The sequence below is a fragment of the Sciurus carolinensis genome, chromosome 1 (genome assembly GCF_902686445.1).
Source record: "Sciurus carolinensis chromosome 1, mSciCar1.2, whole genome shotgun sequence".
In the NCBI taxonomy this organism is placed as follows: domain Eukaryota; kingdom Metazoa; phylum Chordata; class Mammalia; order Rodentia; family Sciuridae; genus Sciurus; species Sciurus carolinensis.
Window position 1 is genome coordinate 127,672,326 of NC_062213.1, and position 20,918 is coordinate 127,693,243.

The 20,918-nt window shown below is 34.8% G+C and overlaps 1 protein-coding gene across 8 annotated transcripts in view; it reads right to left on the bottom strand.

Moving 5' to 3' along the window:
- Positions 1-3,639: 3,639 nt before the first annotated feature.
- Tlcd4 (TLC domain containing 4) overlaps positions 3,640-20,918 on the bottom strand; it is an 87,233-nt gene continuing 69,954 nt past the window's right edge. For 6 of the 8 annotated variants that reach the window (XM_047548598.1, XM_047548606.1, XM_047548586.1 and 3 more), the window contains 2 exons: positions 16,359-16,432; positions 3,640-9,498 (listed from right to left, as the gene is read on the bottom strand). In XM_047548598.1, coding sequence (XP_047404554.1) covers positions 9,180-9,498; positions 16,359-16,432 — 393 coding nt within the window. In that variant the 3' untranslated portion in view covers positions 3,640-9,179. The remainder of the gene's footprint in view (positions 9,499-16,358; positions 16,433-20,918) is intronic. The other 2 variants (XR_007108226.1, XM_047548556.1) reach the window with 2 other exon arrangements.

Here is a 20,918-nt window from a genome sequence, read left to right on the forward strand (position 1 = left end):
TAAGGTAATAACTGAGATCTTGAATTTGTAGCAGATCCAACTACATGATAGTGAATGATTTTCTAGCAGGTTTCTGCCATCTGGGTTAAGCGTAGAAAATGCAATCATTTGGTTTGGTCCAGGGTAAAGAGATTTAAGAGTCGAAGCTAATGGTTAGAAAATCATGAAAGGGATTGACAATGAAGTGTAGACTTCTTCTGGTTTCATTTTTTTATATAAACAGCTTAGATTCTTTTAAAAAAAAAAAAAAAGGTCCAAACTTATAAAACTTTTCATTTTATAATAGTTTTTAAAGAAAAATAAAATAAAATACTGGCACAGCAACTTTCTTACTTCTTTAAAATATAAATCCTCATTATTATTTACCTTAGCTCATTGTTATACTAAGAAATCATCCATACTTTTCCCCGGATTAACTTCTTACACTATTTTCCATCATGATATAGTGTCTTATTTATAAAACCTGGAATGAATCCACTATAATAGATTGGTCGGCTAAAAACCAATCGAATTTCAGGAAATAAAATGTACTACCCAACGAAGCAAACATTGTTATACTAATAATTCCCTCATCCCAATTCATACTTGTTTTGACTCTCCAGAAAGTTCACCAAATAACCCCAGCAGTCTATGGTTAGTGTCACTAAGAATAAAGAAAGCTTATGAAAAGTCTTGATAACTTATTACGTTTTTGTTATTTATCCTTTTTCCATTCTGATGATTATATTTTATGTGGGAAACAAAATAAGTTCTATGTTTGGATACCATCATCAAGATGTTTACATCTTCCAAAAGTTAACACTTGGAAGAATATTTTGAAAATCATCTTGGCCACAAGTACAGTGGGAAAGTACATCATTAAAACTTTATCTCTTCCCCCTAAGAATGTTGAGAAGCACTTAGCAAATATTATACTCAGCCTTTTTTGGCTAGGTTCATTGATTGCAAGTGATACCATCTCCTCTTGCAAGTGAGGCAGATGGATTCATAAACAAAAGGACTCACTCAAGGGCATATGGTCACAATCAAAATTAGAATTTACACAACTGAAGAACTCCAAAAATTTACACAACTGAATAACATTCTGAAATTGCTACCTGATAGGAATTAAAATCTGCCATACATTGCTGTATCTTAAGCCTGATTCTAATTACCATAACATTGAATGATGGAGTTTGAAAGAAAAAGGGTCTTCAACTCACTGAGTTCAACTTTTTACTTTACAATTGAAAAAAAAAAAAAAAATTGCCAGCAAGGTGAAAATGCTTTTCTAAAATGGTTACCAGTGGGTAGTAGAGCTGGAACTGGGTTCCCAGTCTCTAAACTCCCAGATGAAAAGTCTTCCTACCATGTTATTCCAACTATCAAAGTCTGTGCTCCAGCCCGAGGAGTACCCTGCTTCTGCTACTTGTCACAGTCAGTGGGGGTGGTGAACTCATTTCTTTGACCTTAAGGCTAAAAAGTACACATAGCAGCTCTTCTGTGGCAAGAAAAGCTTGTTCAGGACAGAAAGTGCTATGATACAAGCTGTCAATCAAGAGCAAGTTTATTTATCCTAGTTGTTCCAGGAACTCACCTGACAATCTAGCAAGTATTCTATAAATGGTAAAATAATGAGTTTATTCCTCTCCACTCTACCTGAACATTTACTTGTTTTGTTTTTAGAGGGAAAAGAAAAGAACTAATTTTCTTTTTTTTTAGACCTTTATTTTATTTTTATGTGGTGCTGAGAATCAAACCAGTGCCTCAGGTGTTCCAGGAGAGCGCTCTACCACTGAGCCACAACCCCAGTCCTCAAAACGAATTTTCTTAATACATGATATTGAGAATGAATAGCACACAATCTGTGAGTGAGGAAGGGCCTGCAGACTAGAGGTGCAGCCAGTAAACATGCCTGGGACTGTAGGACCATGTGGCAGACAGTGGTGCCCACCTGGTAAAACTTTCAGATGTTCAATGAGGTTGAGTAGGTAGTACAGGGTGATACAGTGGAGAATCTTAAGTTCAGTTTAAGCAATTTACACTTGGAATGGAGTACTGGAAGTTTTCAGCAGGACTGTGACAAAAATTCAAGATAAATGACATGGTCAGTAGCACTGTGATGGAAAGAGGACAGAGTCAGGGAGATCAGAGACTGTATGTACTCCATGAGTGTATGCTTTTTCACCTCTTGACACTTCACAAATGGAAACCTAACCCAGTCACGGCAGCCTCCACCCCCATTCAGGACACAAAGCTTCTTCTGCTCCACATTTAGACTTTTGCCTCTTCTCTCACCAACCAAAAACTGCCTCACCTAGGGAACCAGTTCCATAGCAAGTTGGGGTCTCTTAGACCCACAGCAGAAACTTCACAAAAGAGCCTTATTCTTTGGACCTCTGACCATTTTCTCTAGACTTTTCACGAACTCTTTGACTTCATGGGCTGAACTGACACCATAGGGAGTCACGAGTTATGGGGACAGAGGGGGAACCTGAGAGGGTTGCAAGGAAACCATGAGTCAGTGGCCTGTCAGGAACCTGGAATGCACCAGGAGTTCTTTGCAAATTTCCACCTATCTTTGACCTTTATCCTTGATAGAAAGGTAGCCCCTCATCCCTGTTACCTTTCATTTCTCCCTGTGCTCAGGTAATTCATGCTGGTGATCTGGTAAAATGGTAAGAGTAGATGCAGTCATGGGAATTTAGCTGGAGGAAGGAGAGGAGAAAGGGGCTATTTGGCAATTTCAGGGAGACCAAGGTGCACTGTGCCATAGATGACAATAGGCACAGTCACTCAGGCACAGTGGTGTACAGTGTCCTTAGATGAAAAGTTCTGTTTGGGGGAGCATCCAGGTACATATGTCAGACTGTCAGTTACTAGCATGTAATTTGGGAAAGTTAACAAATTTGCCAAATCACTTAAACTTGTGCATGCTGAAGGACCATTAAAAGGGAGGAGAAGCAGAAAGTAGACTTTGGTAAAGACTAGAGAATACAAGAATAAAGGGTGAATTTGTATGAGACAACCTGAGGTGTCCACTTGCTTCAAGCAGTTCTGAATCCTTGTAATTTCACCTGAGGCCTATCTCCACTGACAGCTGTGATTGCTATTTTCATTCTGAAATTCAGCTGTTCCCTTGCCAGTCTCGACACAACATTTTAGGCATATTTTGAACATGACTCATGATATTCTCCAGAGATGAAACCACTTCAGTATTCTATTCAATTAGTGCTCAGCTTCCTGATCTACTGGATATTCTCAGACCAAGAGCAAGAGGAATGCCACAAGCAATTTGAGAAGGCAGGGATTACAGCCAAGACATTTGGCAAAAAACACTACAGACCATATGAGAGGCCTAAGGGACAAAAGGAAGGAGATTAAAAACCTAACTGCCAAGTTTCACTTAATCTAAAAGGGCTTATTGATTAGATAGCACCATTCCTTCCATTAGCAAGCATGACTTAAATATTTGCAACTCTTTCTGATTTGTGATAGGCTGGGACCTCAGAGGGGAGAGATGGAGGGAAGGTTAACAAGCTCTTCAAACACCTTGAGAAATAAAACTTACCTTTAGGACTCAGAAGAGATTGATTTTAGGGACATAATCTCACCAAATTAATTACTATTGAAGTAAACACCTTGTAGACAAACTTTTGCACTAAATAATTAATTTTATTTTTGTTCACAAAATACAAAGCTTTGCACTACATTTTAGTAGTGTTCCAGCACAAGAAAATCCAAAGGTGTTCATGGGGAAGTAGTTTATAGAATGTGATTTGTATCATTCTTAAAATTAGTATTAAATAGTCATGACAAAGTAGGCTGACCTTATATAACATGCGGATTATTGCTTAGAACTTGCATATAATTTTAAATGGTACACATACAAAGTATACAACATTTCAAAATTTTAATGAAAATATTGAAAGACACAGTATCCCTTCAGATAAAGCACAACCAGAAACCAAAATAAAGAATACTATATCATATTTTAATTAGTCTTAGTAACACTGATTTACAAATTATCTAGTCTTATATTCTATAAATAAAAGTTCAACTTTATGGAAATAAATTTAAAAGTATGTGACTCTCAAAATGTTAAATGTATTTTGAGAAACCTCCAAAAATCTTTGACAATTACATATTGTATATTATATATTTTCAGGAAAAATTGTATATATATAGACATATAGATATATAGATATATATATCCCATAGCTATTGCATGTACTGCAGTTTTCAAGTAGCTTTTTCAAATAAAGTCTGCTTAAATGTCACTATTACAAATTCTAATGATTATCAAAAGAAAACTCATAACCTATCATAGTTATAAGTTAGAGTATTATCCACATGAACATTCCTTAAGTAAAAAGTAGACATAATCAGACCAGAAACAAACCAAGCAAGAAACAAAAAGATACAGCACATTTACAGCAGTATTCTTGTTTTGTTAACAAGTAGCAAATAACTGATGTGCATTTAATTACAGAAAGCATTACATAAAAATATAAAGAACAAAATATACAGATGATGTTTAACAAGTTTTCAGCCAGAGGTATTGTACTTATAAATATTTGAGATTTGGAAACATTTCTCATTGTTTTGGTCTGTGTGTAGGGCCTGGTATCAAAACTGCTGCTCAGTAAGTGTAAACATTATCAGTGCAAAAAGAAAAAAAGAGATCTTTAGGAGATGCCTACAATCCTTCACTGCACTCCAAAATATCTTCCAATGAAGGTTCTTATATCAAAGATAGTAGAGGTTGTTTGAAATCTAGGTAAGAAAGAAACAGAGTTCAAGTCCTTGTCAAGTCAGTGGATGTTGTATTCCGGGAAACACCAAGTTATCTGTTTGCAAGTAAGTTTGTTTTTATGAATATTACCATAACAAAGATTGCTCTATGGTAGAGCAGGACTCTGTTACAAGTCATATCCCCCACCTCATAATAGAGTTAGGTTAGTTCCCCACACTCCCCCCTTCTGTCATGGGGTCTAAGAACATTTGCATAATTACATGCCAACAATAAAACCCCAGCTGAAACACTTTATAAAACTCTTATTGCTAAACCAGTTTAAGAAAGAGATTACAGATGTTTCTTAATAAAACCATAATTAGCTTTGCTTTGTGTTATAAACAGGTATTAAATGTTCAATGGCTTCCTGAAGCCTGTTAATAAATTATGGTTTGTCTGATCTCTACTTAAACTTACTACAAAGCTTTTTAAAATGACAGAAACTATTTGTAAACCTTTAAATTTGTCAGCAGACTGAGCAGCTTACAGGTGAACTGGGATGTCTCAGAAGTTGATACAGAAAGGTGTCAGCATAAGGAAGAGAGGTGCTGAGGAAGTCTTTGGGGTATTAGGAAGAAGTAATGGACGGGCTGAAAGGACTCGGAGAAAAATTTCTGGATGAGGAAGAACCTTCATCTTTTAAGGGAAAAACAGTCTCAGTGTCTCCTCCAACTCTAGGTCCTGTGAGTTTTTCTCATTCCTACCATATTTTTGCATCAGAATTCATTTTCAGGGCTGGGGCTGCAGCTCAGTTGTAGAGTGCACGTGTGGCATGCACAAGGCCCTGCATTCAATCCTCAGCACCAAAATACAAACAGAATTCATTTTTCAGCTTTAGTGCAAGTGAGCTGTGGTTAAGGCTGGGAGGTGCGTGTGCCTCCAGTCTCTGCACACAGAAAGGGTCTCACTGTTGTGCCGGCTCTGACGTGCTGAGACACTGAGTAACTCCTCAGATAAAATGACACATTGGCTTCTTATGGAATCCAAAACATATACCAAAACATAAGTTTCTATGAAGTATAATTGATGATGTCAACAAATAGGTGTGCTTTTCCATTTCATGCAACAGACTAAACCACTAAATGCCAATCCAGATGGATATCTACATATTTGGAGTTAAGAGCAACATAGAAACAGAAATTTATTCAAATATTCATTTTAATAGGGTCTTTTGTTTATTTCCTTTAAAGATGAAACAAAAAAAACATGCACAACAGTTCTTTCCCCTATGTATCTCCATGAGAATAACGTTTCTAAGTGCATGATGAGAAACATATAAAGCATACCTTTCATACCATAAAGAACATTCTCCAAACGCCCAATCCATCTCAGAGAAGTTGTAAAATTTAAAAACTGTCACTTTAGTAAAAACCTGGTTCAAGTCAAAGAAATTATTAAAATTAAGAATTTGATTCAAATACCTATAAACTAGTCAGTTTTCAAAACCAGACCTTTAAGACAGTACTGGGTCATCCACAATATATCAGAGTCACTCTTAAGAGATGGTAACAATATAACTATCATTTCACTTAACAGAGAATTAATCTATAAAATAACACAATTTTTAAAAAGTCAACGTACTATAGGGTAATTTAAGCTTGAGTTAATTTCTTTACACTCATATATAACTTCGTTTTGAGTTTTAAATAAAAGCAAAAAATCCTTTAAAAGAATTTAGACATAAGAACGCAAACTCTATAAGCTCAAGTTCACAATTTTTAAATTCTTACAAATAAAACCTTTAATGTAGAATCTGTGATTTTGCAAGTTAATAGTTGATTTTCATTCCTGTTTAAGTTTTGCAAGAACTTTTATTTTCTAGAATACTACACAGGTTGTCACGAATTTTCTAGAAAAATAGAATTGCTTAAAAATTTATACCAATTTGCATTTATTTTCTATAAATATTTTAATAGTTATTAAATATCAGAATGCCTGATAGAATCATTTAAATTAATCTGTGTAGCCAAAATACTAAATATCCAAAATGTCTAGCAAAAGTTTGTCACTTAACAAATGAAAATTCATTGTTTAATAAATGATATATTCTGTCTTTATTTATATTTTAGGTAGATGGATACAATTGCAGAACAGCAAAGTATAGCCCCTGTAAAGATCTGACATAAAGAAGCTTGACAGTTTGTCATGACATTTCCATTTCATATCTTCTGTATGTAAAAATGTATAGCACTACTTCTGAATACTGAATATGGAGACTGAATTAACTGTCATGCAGCCAGCATAAGGATTGCTAGGAGAACAACAAGCCTTAGTTCAAAACTTTGATATTTTAAATACAATTACTTAATGAGTAGTTATGCCAATCAGTGAAAGGTAATGTCAGTGACAGTAAAAATGAAGTTGAAAGCATGAAACAACTATTGAAACTGCTATATGGAGACTCACTAACATAGCTTTATATTTTTGTCATTTTAATGGTGGGTTTAAAATCTGTGTTTACAATTATAGAAATATCCAAAGAGTCAAAAATATTTATTTCAACATTTACTTTCTAAATAAATCAATTTCCAAAATAGTTTTGCAATATAAATGTCTTCCTTTTTAAAAAAGCTACTTTTCTTGCAAAGAGCAAGAACAAGATAAAATCACTTGTTTTTGTACACCCTCACACTCTAGATAACCAGTACATATTTAAATGCCTCTAATGTGGGCAGCAATAAATTTAGTAATCAATTATCAATGTAATATTAACTGCTTTAAAATAAATACCTACAATTTGCATTACTTTGTCTTCCAAAAATAAATGTGCCATTATAAGCCAATCAACCTTGTTTTATCATTTAGTTATATACTAAGATTTCAATTTGTCTTTGAGTTCTAGAACTTATCAGGCTCTATCTGCATTGAAGAGTCAAATTAAAAGTATTTATGATATTCAGCTAAACTCCTTTCACCATCCTAAAATGAGCAATGAAACTGAACCAAACATTGTCCTTCGAACTGAGAAATAATGGATTAGATCTTTAGGTTTGGGTTCAATTAAGTTCAAGTATTCACCACTAGTTAAACTAAATCTTTTTTCTTAATTAAGAACAATCATTAAATCAAGTACTTGAGAAAAATAAATAAAGGTATTAAGAACTAAATATATAATTCTATATTTGGATTGCATGAAACAAAGTGAACACATACACACACAAAAAAAGTCATTTATCTTCACATAAGACAATAATTTTGAAAAGCAATGCTTGAATTTGAATTAAATTACCTAATTTCCCTCCTGCTCTTTAAGAAAAATTCAAAACACTCAAAATGCTAAGCAAGCATGAGAGTAAATTGTGAGTAAGATATAAATACTGGACTGGGAAGATAGATCAGTTGGTAAAGTGCTTGCCTTAAAAGCATAGGGCTCTGGGTTCAATCCCCAGCACTGCAAAAAAAAAAAAAAAAAAAAAAAAAAAGATATAAATACTGATTTTTTTTTTTTTTTGGTAGTTTCGGTCTCAACAACAAGAGGCTTATTGAAGGTGTAGGATAGATCCATACTGCATAAAATTGGTATGGTGATGTTGGATTCTGAAATTGGGGAGATTTGCAAATAGAAATAACATAATTTTCATAGAAAAAATGCAAGGGAAGCAGACAAACAGCAATCTTAAAACTTTTCTCTTAATTATTCCTCCTATCAGCCTAAGTGGTCATGTACCAACATGCATTTTTAGAAGAGGAAATTCATCCTCTAAGGAGGTTCAAAATGTCTGTCTTAAGCCTTACTATAAAATAAGAAATAATTTGATAAAATACTAAAAATAGAAGTGACATCTAAAAAACTGTAAAATGCAGAAGTATTTTCCATAACTAAACTAATGAAATATTACCAAAGTGAGTAAAATCCTTCATCATTAATAGATGAATGTATATCTGAAATGAAAAAAGTCATTTCTAATAACCTAGGAAAAGAACATGTCAACAATTTAGAAATTAAACCCCATATAGGTGTTGACATGAGAAGAGAGTGCAGCATAACAAAATGTTGAGTGCTATTTACAGATTTCAAAGTAGTTTCCATCCTTTCTGCAAAACTGGTGACACATCAAGTGTGCCAAATCATCACAGTCATCTTTCCACATAGAAAAATACCAGTGCAGGCTGAGAGATTTCTAGAAAAATTCACCGCTACATTTACAATTTTTATTTAAACCTTTAAGATTTTATCCATGCCTATAATGCAGAAGAAAAGAGGAAATCTTGGAATGAAAACTAAATTTTAGTTTCTTTTTTCTAAAGGTAAAAAAAAAAAAAAATGACACTGAAACCCTGAATAACAATTATAATTAATAACAAAGCACAAGAACATGCCAAGATTTCATCCTAGTAGTAGGTATAATGCTGGGTAGCAATGAGGATTGCTTATCTAAATGAAGGTGTTTGAAAAATCACACCTTTAGTCAACTTTTCCATTCTGAAGACTATTGTTGGCTTTCTCTTGTCTGATGAGAGAGATGACTTTCATGCACCCTTTTGAAATTTTGATCATCCACATGACATTCATCACATCCAAAACAACACAAGTTGAGATCCAGGAACACTGGATTAAAAATCCAAGACTTCTGTAGGGTTCTGTTCCATACACGGAATACATGAAGCCATACAAAGGAGGTATTGCTACTATCCGCACGACAAAGAATACCACCGTCATGAGAATCCCATTGATGACGTTAGCTTTAGAAAACTTAGGATACTTCAGAGCTTCAAAGAACCACCTGAAAAGAGAATTAAAGAATCATATTCTGAAACCCTGGCAATTAACCATCTCAATTTTATGTTTCAGTTTATAAAGTCGGGGAACATCTTCTTAAGGTATAAATCTAATATAAATGGAGAGGCAGAGAGCTAGAACAGCTTGCACAGTGCTGGGAAGAACAAAATTGGGGACTTGCAGCACCTACTCTAGGGCTAACTGTAAAGCTACAGTATCAAGACATCATGGAACTGATGAAGAAATAGGTGAATAAATTAATGGAACAGAAGAAAAAGTTCAGAAATAGACTCACACAGATATACTCAAGATGATTTTGGACAGTCATTTGGTGAAGAAAATGAAAAATGTGCAAAATTATATGTCCATATATGCAGAAAAAAGAACTTAGGCAGAGAACTTACACTTTATATATAAATTAACTCAAAATGGCTCAAAGGTCTACATATGAAGTACAAAACCATAAAATTTCCTGAAGAAAACACAGGGGAAAATATCTGCATGAACTCAGTTTGGCTGGTTTTTAGATAACATTATCAAAAATGCAATCTATGGGAGAGAAACATTGGTAAGTTGGACTTCACTAAAAAAACAAATTCACTCTGTGAAAGACACTATTAAGAGAATGAAAATACAATTGTACGCTGGGAGAAAATATTTACCGCACACATATATGATAAAAGTACATGACTTCAACATATACAAAGAATTCTTAAGACTCATCAATATGCAAAACACCCAATTAAAACCAGGGGAAAAGATCTTAAACAACTCATTAGAGAAGATGGGAAACAAGAACATAAAGGATGCTTTATATTGGGTGCAGTGGCTCACATCCATAGTCCCAACTATTTGGGAAGCTGCAGTGGGAGGATCGTTTGAGCCTGGGGAGTTTGAGACTAACCTGGGCAACATAGTAAAACCTTAACTCAAAACAAAACACAAACAAAAGACAGACAACATTGTATTAGGAAAATACAAATAAAATGAGATGCTACTATTCAGCTATAAAATGGTTAAAATCTAAAAAAAAAAGTGCTGATGAGGACATGAACCAACAGGATATGCATTGATTGCTGGTGGGAATCCAAAATGGTAGCCACTTTAGAAGACAGTGTAGCCCATTATAAAGATAAACATACTCATAGCATACAATCCAGCAATCACGATCCTATTTTTTCAACTAATTAAAAATTAGCAAATATATGTTGCTTTTAGTGGAAGCACAAGTGAGGTGTACACAACCTGTCTAAAAAGAGATGGGGATTCATGATAAAAGTGATCTCTGGGTTAAGTGCTGAAAAATGATGAAGATGATAGGAGGCCCTTGCCAGGAAATGGAGAAACTGGCATGAGATCAGAGTTTGGGGAAAATGTGCCAGAAAGAGGTAAGGCAGTTCCACTTGGAGAGCTTTCTGTGGAACATTAAAGACTCATACTTTATTCTGTAAGCAGCAGGAGCCACTGAGAGGTTTCAACCAGGAGAGCTGCATATTATCTTCACTGTAAACAATATTATAAAAGAGAGAAGAAAGGGGGACAGGACTGGAGGCAGGTATATGGTCTAGAGCAGGAATCAGCAAACCTTTTCCAACAGAGTCAGAAAGTGACATTTAGCCTGGGGAGACCACCCCCTCTCTGTCACAACTACTAAGCCTTGCTGTCCTCAGAAGAAAGCAGTCATGGTAATAAACATAGCTGTGCACCAATAAAACTTTACAAAAAAAGCAGTAGGTTTAGCTCAGACCATAGTTTGCCAACCTGGTCTAGAGTAGCACTGTTCAAAAGAACTTTCTACAACCATGAAAATGCTCCTTGAATGTGCTGCATACTTCAGCAGCCATAGGTAACACGGGGCTATGAAGCACACGAAAAGTCAGACTAAGGAACTGATTTTTTAAATTTACATTTTAATTAACTTAAATATAAATAGTCATATAGGTTGAACATCCCAATCATAAAAACCCCAAATCTGAAACATTTTGAGAATGGACACAATGCCACAGGTGGGAAATTCCACAGGTAACCCATGTGATGGATTATAGTCAAAATGCAGGTGTATTATAAATATTATATTAAAGTACCTGTAGATCTGTGTATAGAGTGTACATGAAACTTAAATGAATGTCATGTTTAGACTTGGGTGTTTTCCCCAAGATGTTTCATTATGTGTATGCAAACATTCTAAAATCCTAAAATATCTGAAATCTGAAACACCTGTGGTCCCAAGCATTTTGGGTAAGGGATACTTTACCTAAATGTAGCTCATGGCTATTCTGCTGGACAGTACAGAGTTAGAGGCAGGTAAGGCAATGTGGGTAAGAGGTGATGAACTAGGGCACCAACAGTAGAGATGAAAAAAGAGGTGGTAGAGGTAAAAAATATTTAAGAGGTGATATGGTAGGACCTAGTGACAGAACAAATGAGGAAGAAACAGGATGATTCCCAGATATTGAACGTGAGTAACTAGACAGAGAGCCACACGTTGATCAAGAGACTGCAGGGAGAGATATGTGGTATTATTTTGGACATGATGAATCTATTGTACCACCTGAGAATATAAAACACGTGACTATGATACAAAGACTACATATAATCATAAAAGCCTTCCCTTGGGTTTGGGAATTGGGATTTTAGAATTTAAAGGACACACAGTTTTTTTTTAATTTTGGGAGAAAAGCTTGGGAGGCTGAGACAAAAGCATCACAAGTTCGAGATTAGCCTTAGCAACTTAGTGAGACCCTTTCTCAAAATATAAAATAAAAAGGGCTGGGAATGCAGCTCAGTAGGAAAGTGCCTCTGGGTTCAATTCCCATTACCAAAAAAGGGGGGGGGGGTAAAAGATATGGGGAAAATAAAGGAAGAAAATTGAAAACAACTCTCAAGTAGTAGACAGGCTACAAAACTGATTCTGAATAGTAAGAAACGGGGCTGGAAACATAAGGAACAGATCACAGGGAGCTTCCAAAGCCAGAGAGAGCAGTATAAACAGGATGTGGTTTGTAGTAAGAAAATAGGTATTGAAAATGGAACTAGGACATGGAAAGAGGGACAACTAAACAATTCATAGGAAAAAAACTATCAGACATTATTAAATAGCAAGTATGATCAAGGATAACAATAAAACTAATGTCCAAAATGAACAATTCCCTCCCTCCCTCGGTGCCTTGAGGGTAGGATACATTTTAAATCATACTTTCAAAAAACAGAATATGGGGGGTGGGGGGACTATAATGGAGGAACCTGGCAAAAAACATCATCTTAACCAAATGGTAAAGGTTAACATCTCCAGTGATATCAAGGAGTTGTAAAGAACCCCTGCTAAGGAATGACAAGAAGAGTCCTTCACCTCTATGGGAGTCCTTCCAAAGTCTTGTAAGTTATGCCCATTCATGAGAAAAGCACACAAAGAACCCAGACTGGGGAACATTCTGTGAAAAAACGGGCCAATACTCCTTAACAAGGAGTCAAGATCAAGAAAAACAAGAAAAGACTACGAAACTGTTACAGATCAGAGGAGACTGTGGGGACATGTCCCCAGACTGAGGAGACAATGAAATGCAGGGTGGCATCTGGAATGGACCCTGGAACAGATGAAGACACTAATGAAAAAACTGATAAGGCCCAAAAGGCTTGGAATTTACTTAATAGTTACTTATCAGTGCTAGGTTTTTAGTTTTTGACAAATGTTTTGTGGTAATGTAAAATGTTAAAACCTTGAGAAAACTAGGTAAGGGGTATGTGTGAGTTCTGATCTATCTTTGCAATTTTTCTATAAATCTAAAGTTCCAAAAAATGACCATTCTTAATAAAAAATTTGAAAACACTCATTTACAATAGCATCAAAAAAGATAAGATACTCAGGAATAAACTTCACCAAAGTGCTAAAAGATGTGTACACTGAAAACTACAAGACATGCTAAAAGAAATCAGAGATACAAATAAATGGGAAAACAGTCTGTGCTCAAAAATTAGAAGATGCAGAATTATTAAAATGTCTACCCCACCCAAAGTAATTGACACATTCAATAAAATCCCTATCAAAATCTCTATGGCATTTTTTTCATAAATAGTAAAAACTCTAAAATTCATATAGAATCTCAAGGGAATAGCCAAAACAATCTCAAAAAAGAAAACAAAGTAGTCTGACACTTTGACTTCAAAAAATACTACCAAGCAAAAGTAATCTAGATGGTGTGGCACCATCTATAGATATTTACCTATAGCTAAATAGATAAATAGATAGATAGATAGACAGACAGACAGATAGATTTGCACACAAACCAGTGGAACAGAATAGAGCACTCAGAAATAATCCCTTCCATATCGGGCCAAGTGATCTTTTACAAGGATACCAAGACTACGCAATGGAGAAAAGACATCTCTTCAACACATAGTGCTGGGAACATTAAACATTCACATACAAAAAAAATGAACCCTTACCTTATATTACATACAAATTTTAACTCAAAATGGATTGAAGACTGAAATATAAGATCAAACTATAAGAAAATATAGGGAAAACCTTCAGGACATGAGATTTGGCAATGATTTCTTGATATGACACCAAAAGCAAAGCCACAAAAAATAAAAACAAATAGGACAACAACCCTAAAAAGTTTTGCACACCAAAGGAAACAATCATCAGAATGAAAAGCCAGCCTATGAATGCAATAATATATTTGTAAATCATATATCTAATAAAGGGTTAAGATTCATAATATATAAGGAACTATTTTAATTTAACAATAAAATCCCAAATAATCCAGTTAACAAATTGGCAAAGGACTTGAATAGACAATTCTTCAAAGAAAATATACAAGTGGACAACAAGTATATGTAGATACTTGTTTTTGGAAATGAGGTGTAACTTTTGGGGGCAAAAGTTGCTGTGCAAATGTAGGAATATTCACAGCTGAAATGACTGGATTATGAGAGTTTTGACCTAATCAGTTCATCCTAATTTTTAAAATTTTTTTTAGTTGTTGATGGACCTTTACTTTATTTATTAATTTATTTATATGCAGCGCTGAGAATCGAACCCAGTGCCTCACACATGCTAGGCAAGTGCTCTGCCACTGAGCCACAACTCCAGTCCCCTGTCCATCCTAATTTGAGTGTAGTAACCATATTTGAATGTGGTCTCTGTAGGCAGGTGGACGTAGTTGGAGGAGGTGGGTCACTCGGGGTGCACTTTCCCTGCAGCCCCTTCCTCTTTGCTTCCTGGCAGTCATGGGCTGAGCAGCTTTTCCTCTGCCACACTTTTACCATGGTGGTCTGCCTCATCTTGGGTTCAAAGCAATGAAGTTGGCTGACTATAGACTGAACCTCTGAAATCATGAACCAAAATAAACTATTCCTCTTCTAAGTTGTTCTTGTCAGGCATTTTGGTCACAGTGATGAAAACTTGACTAACACAATATTCAACATCATGAATCACAGACAAATGCATATCAGAACCACAGTGAGACATTGCCTCACATCCATTAAAATGGAAGCTATCAAAAGGATAGAAAATAACAAGTGTTGGTGAGGACATGAGGAAAGTGGAACCTTTGTGAACTGTTGCTAGGAAAATAAAGTGTACCTACTCTGGAAAACAGTATGGACAATCCTTAAAAACTAAAAATAAAACTATTATATAATTCATCAATTCCACTTATGAATATATGTCCAATATGATTCAGGATCTCAAAGAGTTATCTGTATACCCATGTGCAGTGCAGCATTATTTACAATAACCAAGAGGGGCAAGCAATGCAAATGTCCATGGAAGGATGAGCAGATAAAGCAAATGTGGCACATAGATACGAAAGAATAGTATTTGGCTTTAACAAAGGAAATCCTATCACATGCTACAATGTGATGAACCTTAAGGACAATATGCTAAGACAAATAAACCAGTCACAAAAAAACAAACACTATATGAGTCCATCAGATGGAGTTCTAACCTAGTTTTGGGGAGGGGGAATTAGTGTTTAATGAATATAGTCTCAATTTTTCAAGATAAAAAGACCTGGATATCTGTTGCACAACATATTCGATACTAGTGAATATCCTTAACACCACTGAACTGTATTTTTTAAAATTCTTAGGATAGCCAGGTGTGGTGGCACACACCTGTAATCCCAGCAGCTCAGGAAGCTGAGGCAGGAGCCTCAGCAAAAGTGAGGCGCTAAGCAACTCAGTGGAATTCTGTCTCTAAATAAAATACAAAATAGGGCTGGGGATGTGACTCAGTGGTTGAGTGCCCCTGAGTTCAATCCCTGGTACCCACTCCACCACCCAAAAAAAGGTTAGGATGGTTAAAAACATTCTTTAGCAATGGCTATCAATATATACATTGTTGGCTACTTATGCTGTGTGCATATCTGAAATAAAAGTAGTCTTTGAAATTTAAAAAATAAGTGAAAATAAAAGTTTTTAATGAGAGTCAAAGATAATGCTGATATTACAATTTAGGGACAGAAGGACATTAGTATCAAGAATGGAAACTGAACCTAAGATGAGCCAGAATGATGTCATGAAGAACACCCACTGAATTCTAAGATTCAGTGAATACGGTTCACCTTGCAGTGTATACCATAGAGGGTGAAAGAGTGCCCTGGAACCAGGAATAAAGCACAGTCTAGTGCAAAGAGAGCTGGGTTCATACTACCACCACTCACCAGCTGGGGAACCTTGGATAAGTTACTCAACTGAATTTTTCCAAGGCTCATTTTCCTCATTTGGACAATGAAGACAATAACTCCTACCACATATTCTCATTTTTACACAAGTAGCTTTTGCATCTTGGGGAAAAAGTTTTCCCAAACTAAAAATAAACCGCACAACTTTAAAATAATTAATGATAGTATAACTTACCGCTGATTTACGAAAGGGCTGGAAAGCTCTGCAAGCAGTCGGAAATTCGCAATATATGCCAGCACTCCCTCTTTCTAGATAATAATCATAAAACACAATGTCAGGGATAACATGCTTATCAAACTGTCCAAATACTTTAAAAATATTCAACAGCTTCTAGAAGTAGCTTCTATTCTACTTGTTTTCTTCATAAGAATTTAGAAATGTCCTTAGAATTCAACAATATTTTTAAAAGATAGTGTACTGTATGCTTAAGTTCACTTATGCATTTAATGTTCATTTATGAAAATAGGTTTCAAGCAGTTTTCTTATGCTGAATGCTCAACTAAAGAACTTTGTATCTAACCTTTAGAAACAGCATCCTTGAATTACTGAAGGAGAATGATCACAAAGTAGTATGAAATTTCAGAAGTTGAGAAATTTTACAGCACTTAAACATCTGATAGGAACTCATTTTTATATCCATTATTAAGCAGAAGCACCTTTCAAAATCTTAAAAGCACAATTATCCTAAATAAGAATATGTAAGTCTGTGAGCAGATAGATATCTGTCAAATATAACATGCCAAGTCTTGTCTATCATAATTGACCTAAAAATATATATATTATCAGTCAAAAGATCCTCAAGGTAAAACATACAACCTGGGGACCTTTCTAAATTTAAATATAATATTGAATACATTCTACCAAGTTAATAATATGAAGAATACAGTAGAGTTAATATACATTAGAAAGTAAATTAAAAGTATACATTCTAAGAATTTTATATAATGTGCTTTAAAAATTACCTAATTAAAAATTAGGTAAGGGCTGGAGTTGTGGTTCAGTGGTGAAGTGTTTGCCTGGCACATGTGAGGCAATGGGTTCAACCCCTAGCACCATATAAAACTAAATTAACCAAATAAAGAAAAATAATCTTTTAAAATTAGGTAAATGGAGTCACTCCAGCACTTTTAATGAATTGTTATTACAATTAATTAAAATTGTTATTACATGTCCTAAAACCCCAATCCTATCTACCCTAATACATTAAATACACGCACAACTTGGGACAATATTTTTCTATTTTTCTACTGGGTATACCATGGTAAATAGGAACAACATGAAGCATTAAAAAATTAAGTGAACTTTTTATTTGAAGCATTTTTAGTACCTATTAATGGAAACTATTTTAGAAATTTAAAATTCAAAGTTGAATTATAAGAATTAACTTTTTCAAGGCTAACAACTTTTTATAATGTCAAACTCATTGTCTTTAGTGATATTGGAGTGGATAATGAGTAAGGAGGGAGGAAGGATGGCCAAAGAGACAAAAATGGCAGACCAGATGAACCCTGTGTGCACAGGAGGGCGACCAACCTTGTAGAATCAACCAGAAAGTCCTAACAGTTCAAAAATAAGTTAAGTATGAGAAAGTAGTATATCCAGGTTTATTACCTTAACACAGAATATGGTGAGCAGTTAACAGTGGCAATTAATAATAATAAGACTAATGAAATAAAACTTTTGAAAAAATTTAACAGTATTTATGATTTTTCCTACTCCTTTAACTCAGCAGGATATAACTGAGTAATGTATAACTTTAATTATAGTAGGCTATAGTACTGTATACTTAAAAAAGAATATGTAACTTTTTTTTTTTTTTGATACTGGGGATTGAACTTAAGGGCACTCAAGCACTGAGCCACATCTACAGTCCTATTTTGTATTTTTATTTAGAGATAGGGTCTCACTAGGTTGCTTGCCATTGCTGAGGCAGGCTTTGAACTGGCAATCCTCCTGTCTCAGCCTCCTGAGCCACTGGGAAATTTTTTAAAAAAGGTATACACAGGACTAACTGAAGTTACTATCCACACTGCTGAATTAAAAAACAAAAAACAAACAAACAAAAACTAATGCTTCTTTCTGTCCCCCTAAACAGAAGGATATTTTTATTCTTTTTCCTTTTCCAATAATACTTCTCTGAACTCCTATAGCCTTTAGGACATTCTTCTTTCCTTGTATACAATGGTAAGACAACTATGATCAAACATAAAATTCACAATGACTTTCAGCTCTGCTCTTCAGTCCACATTATACCAATTCTTGGTGTTTGCCCAAAATGGTGAGCTCAAGCTTAATATTCTCCCAGTGAAGATGTCTGGGTACAGAATGCTTAAGATTTTACTTCTAGCAACAGTAATCTTTTAGAATCATAAGAAGTTAACTTGCCAGCTCTTCAGAAATGTCTATCCACTTTCTGTCTCCAGGCTTCCTTTGGCAGATCGACTTGTTAAGTCCCTTTGCATACATAAATTCATCATTTACACTACCCATGTCTAAAACACCCATCATTTTTATACACTCCTAAGCACACTGGATGGATTCCAAATTATAAGTCCTGTTCAATATGCTACCCCTTTCTGGCAATTTTTTTTTAGTTTTGAGGCTGTCTCATTTCTAAAAACTGAGTGTTTCATTGTATGAGTTTTTGTTGCAACCAACACGTAACATCAAATAACTTAGGTGTAGACCTTATCATTTGCTAAATTCCTTAGGGCTCCTCAAAGATCATCAGTTTTGGATACTGATGTACATAAACATCTGGTTTACTCTATTAGTTTTCTGCATTCTCATCCTCAACTTATTTCCAAATAAAAGGATACTCTCTGCCACAACTCTGAAAATATGATTTTATAGCACACTAATATGTAGTTCCTTTTCTGTGCTGGTAACAGTGATACCTATGTTGTAGCCACATGTCTTCAAAGACCATCTCCTGTTTCACAAAGTAAAAATAACAGGATTTTAAAGAAATTTAAAAGTGACTAAAAACTGTTATTATGAAAGCCTCGACATCAGTAAGCAAATCACGTCTATTCTTAGCAGTGTTATGTGCAAGGCATTTAGCAAGTAATATCTTTTTATTTTCTTTGGAAAGAAAATGCCATTATATTTGCATTCGCATTATCTGCTGAATATTCAGGTAGATGAGCAAAACCTAATTTGTACCTGAATTTATCATCAACTTTTGCTTCATGTTCTCCTTGGTTTCTTTAAAATCCTTATAGAAATCAACAATTTGATTTGAAACTCCATTTTCTAAATCAAAGTGCCTAAGAGCTAGGGAACATGTTTTTGTTGCTGTGATTCGATACAACAGATATAGTATAGAAAGTATGACTGCTGTTAAGATCTAATAGAATCAGCTCTATACTAGAAAAGACCAATGCATCTCATCAACCCCCACCATTTTGCCTACAGAATATTTTAATTGCAACCTATGAATTAGGAAAATGTAACTTTATTCAGTTTCATAGAGAAATGAAAGGAACAACAAAATAACACATGTATGTCTGTGTAGTATTGTCCAAGATAATTCAAGGTCTGCTATTTTCAACTATCAGTCTAAAGTTCAGACTGATTTAGAAGTACTTGCACATCGCATCCCAGACTTGTGAGATAACATCTCCTTAGGTGCTTTTTTGTCTCCCCCACCATGCCTGTATTAGTTTGCTCAGAGTATCAAAACAAAAATAAACAGAAATGTATTGCCTAACAGTTCTGGAAGTAGAAATCCAAGATCAAGTGTCAACAGGGCCTCTAAAGGTGCTAGGGAAAGATCTGTTCTAGGTCTCTGCTGGCATCTTGCAATTCCTTAGCTTTGATAGCCTAACTCTACAATTCACGTGACTTTCTCCCTAAAAACGTGTCTAGGTCTAAATTTCCACTTTTTACAAAGAAATCATTATAGTATATTAGGGGATGATAAAACTCCAATATGAACTCAGCTAATCACATCTGCTTAACCCTATTTCCAAATAAGGCAATTCAACATATGTATTTTGGAGAAGTCATAATTCAACTCAAAATGATGCCACGTCCCAAATTATTTTCTGCATATAATATAGTATGCTTTATTTTGGTTATCTATCTAATTCAATTTTATGTGTCTCTTCATCTGTTTAGTATAACTTGTCATAATATGCTAACAGATATAAAATAATGTTATATACATTTTCACATATAATAATAACTTTTTCAGTGATGTGTGGAACATTCTGGATTTGGTATCATGACCACTCTAATTTTCATTTTCTAAACTCTTAGGAAATATAGCCACAGTATTCACAGTGTTATGCTAGCTCTGTCCTGATACAAATCATAACAGCTAATACAACAGGCAAAGTCAAAGATGATCTATTGCTGCTCACAATTACAACACACTTGCATTGCACTGCTTAAAATCATGCAACAACAAATGACCCATTGTTATGAACTGCAGATCAACTACATTACTTTCACATCATAGGAAATTGTTTCCTGAGATGCAGAATTTTCAGTGGTAGATGATAAAAATCAGCATACCCTTGGGCAGGCCATTCCCAACTGTTTAATTATAAATCCATTTTAATGTATAATAGAAATCGCACCTGCTGCAAGAGACAGAGGGATGAGAAAAGGGCAAATGTCTGACCTCTCTAACTCATCTAGCATTAAACAAGCTCCTTAAAAAAAAATTGCCATTAGCATTTCAAGTTCATGTATATTATGTGCTTTTTAAATAAAATTAATGTGGTG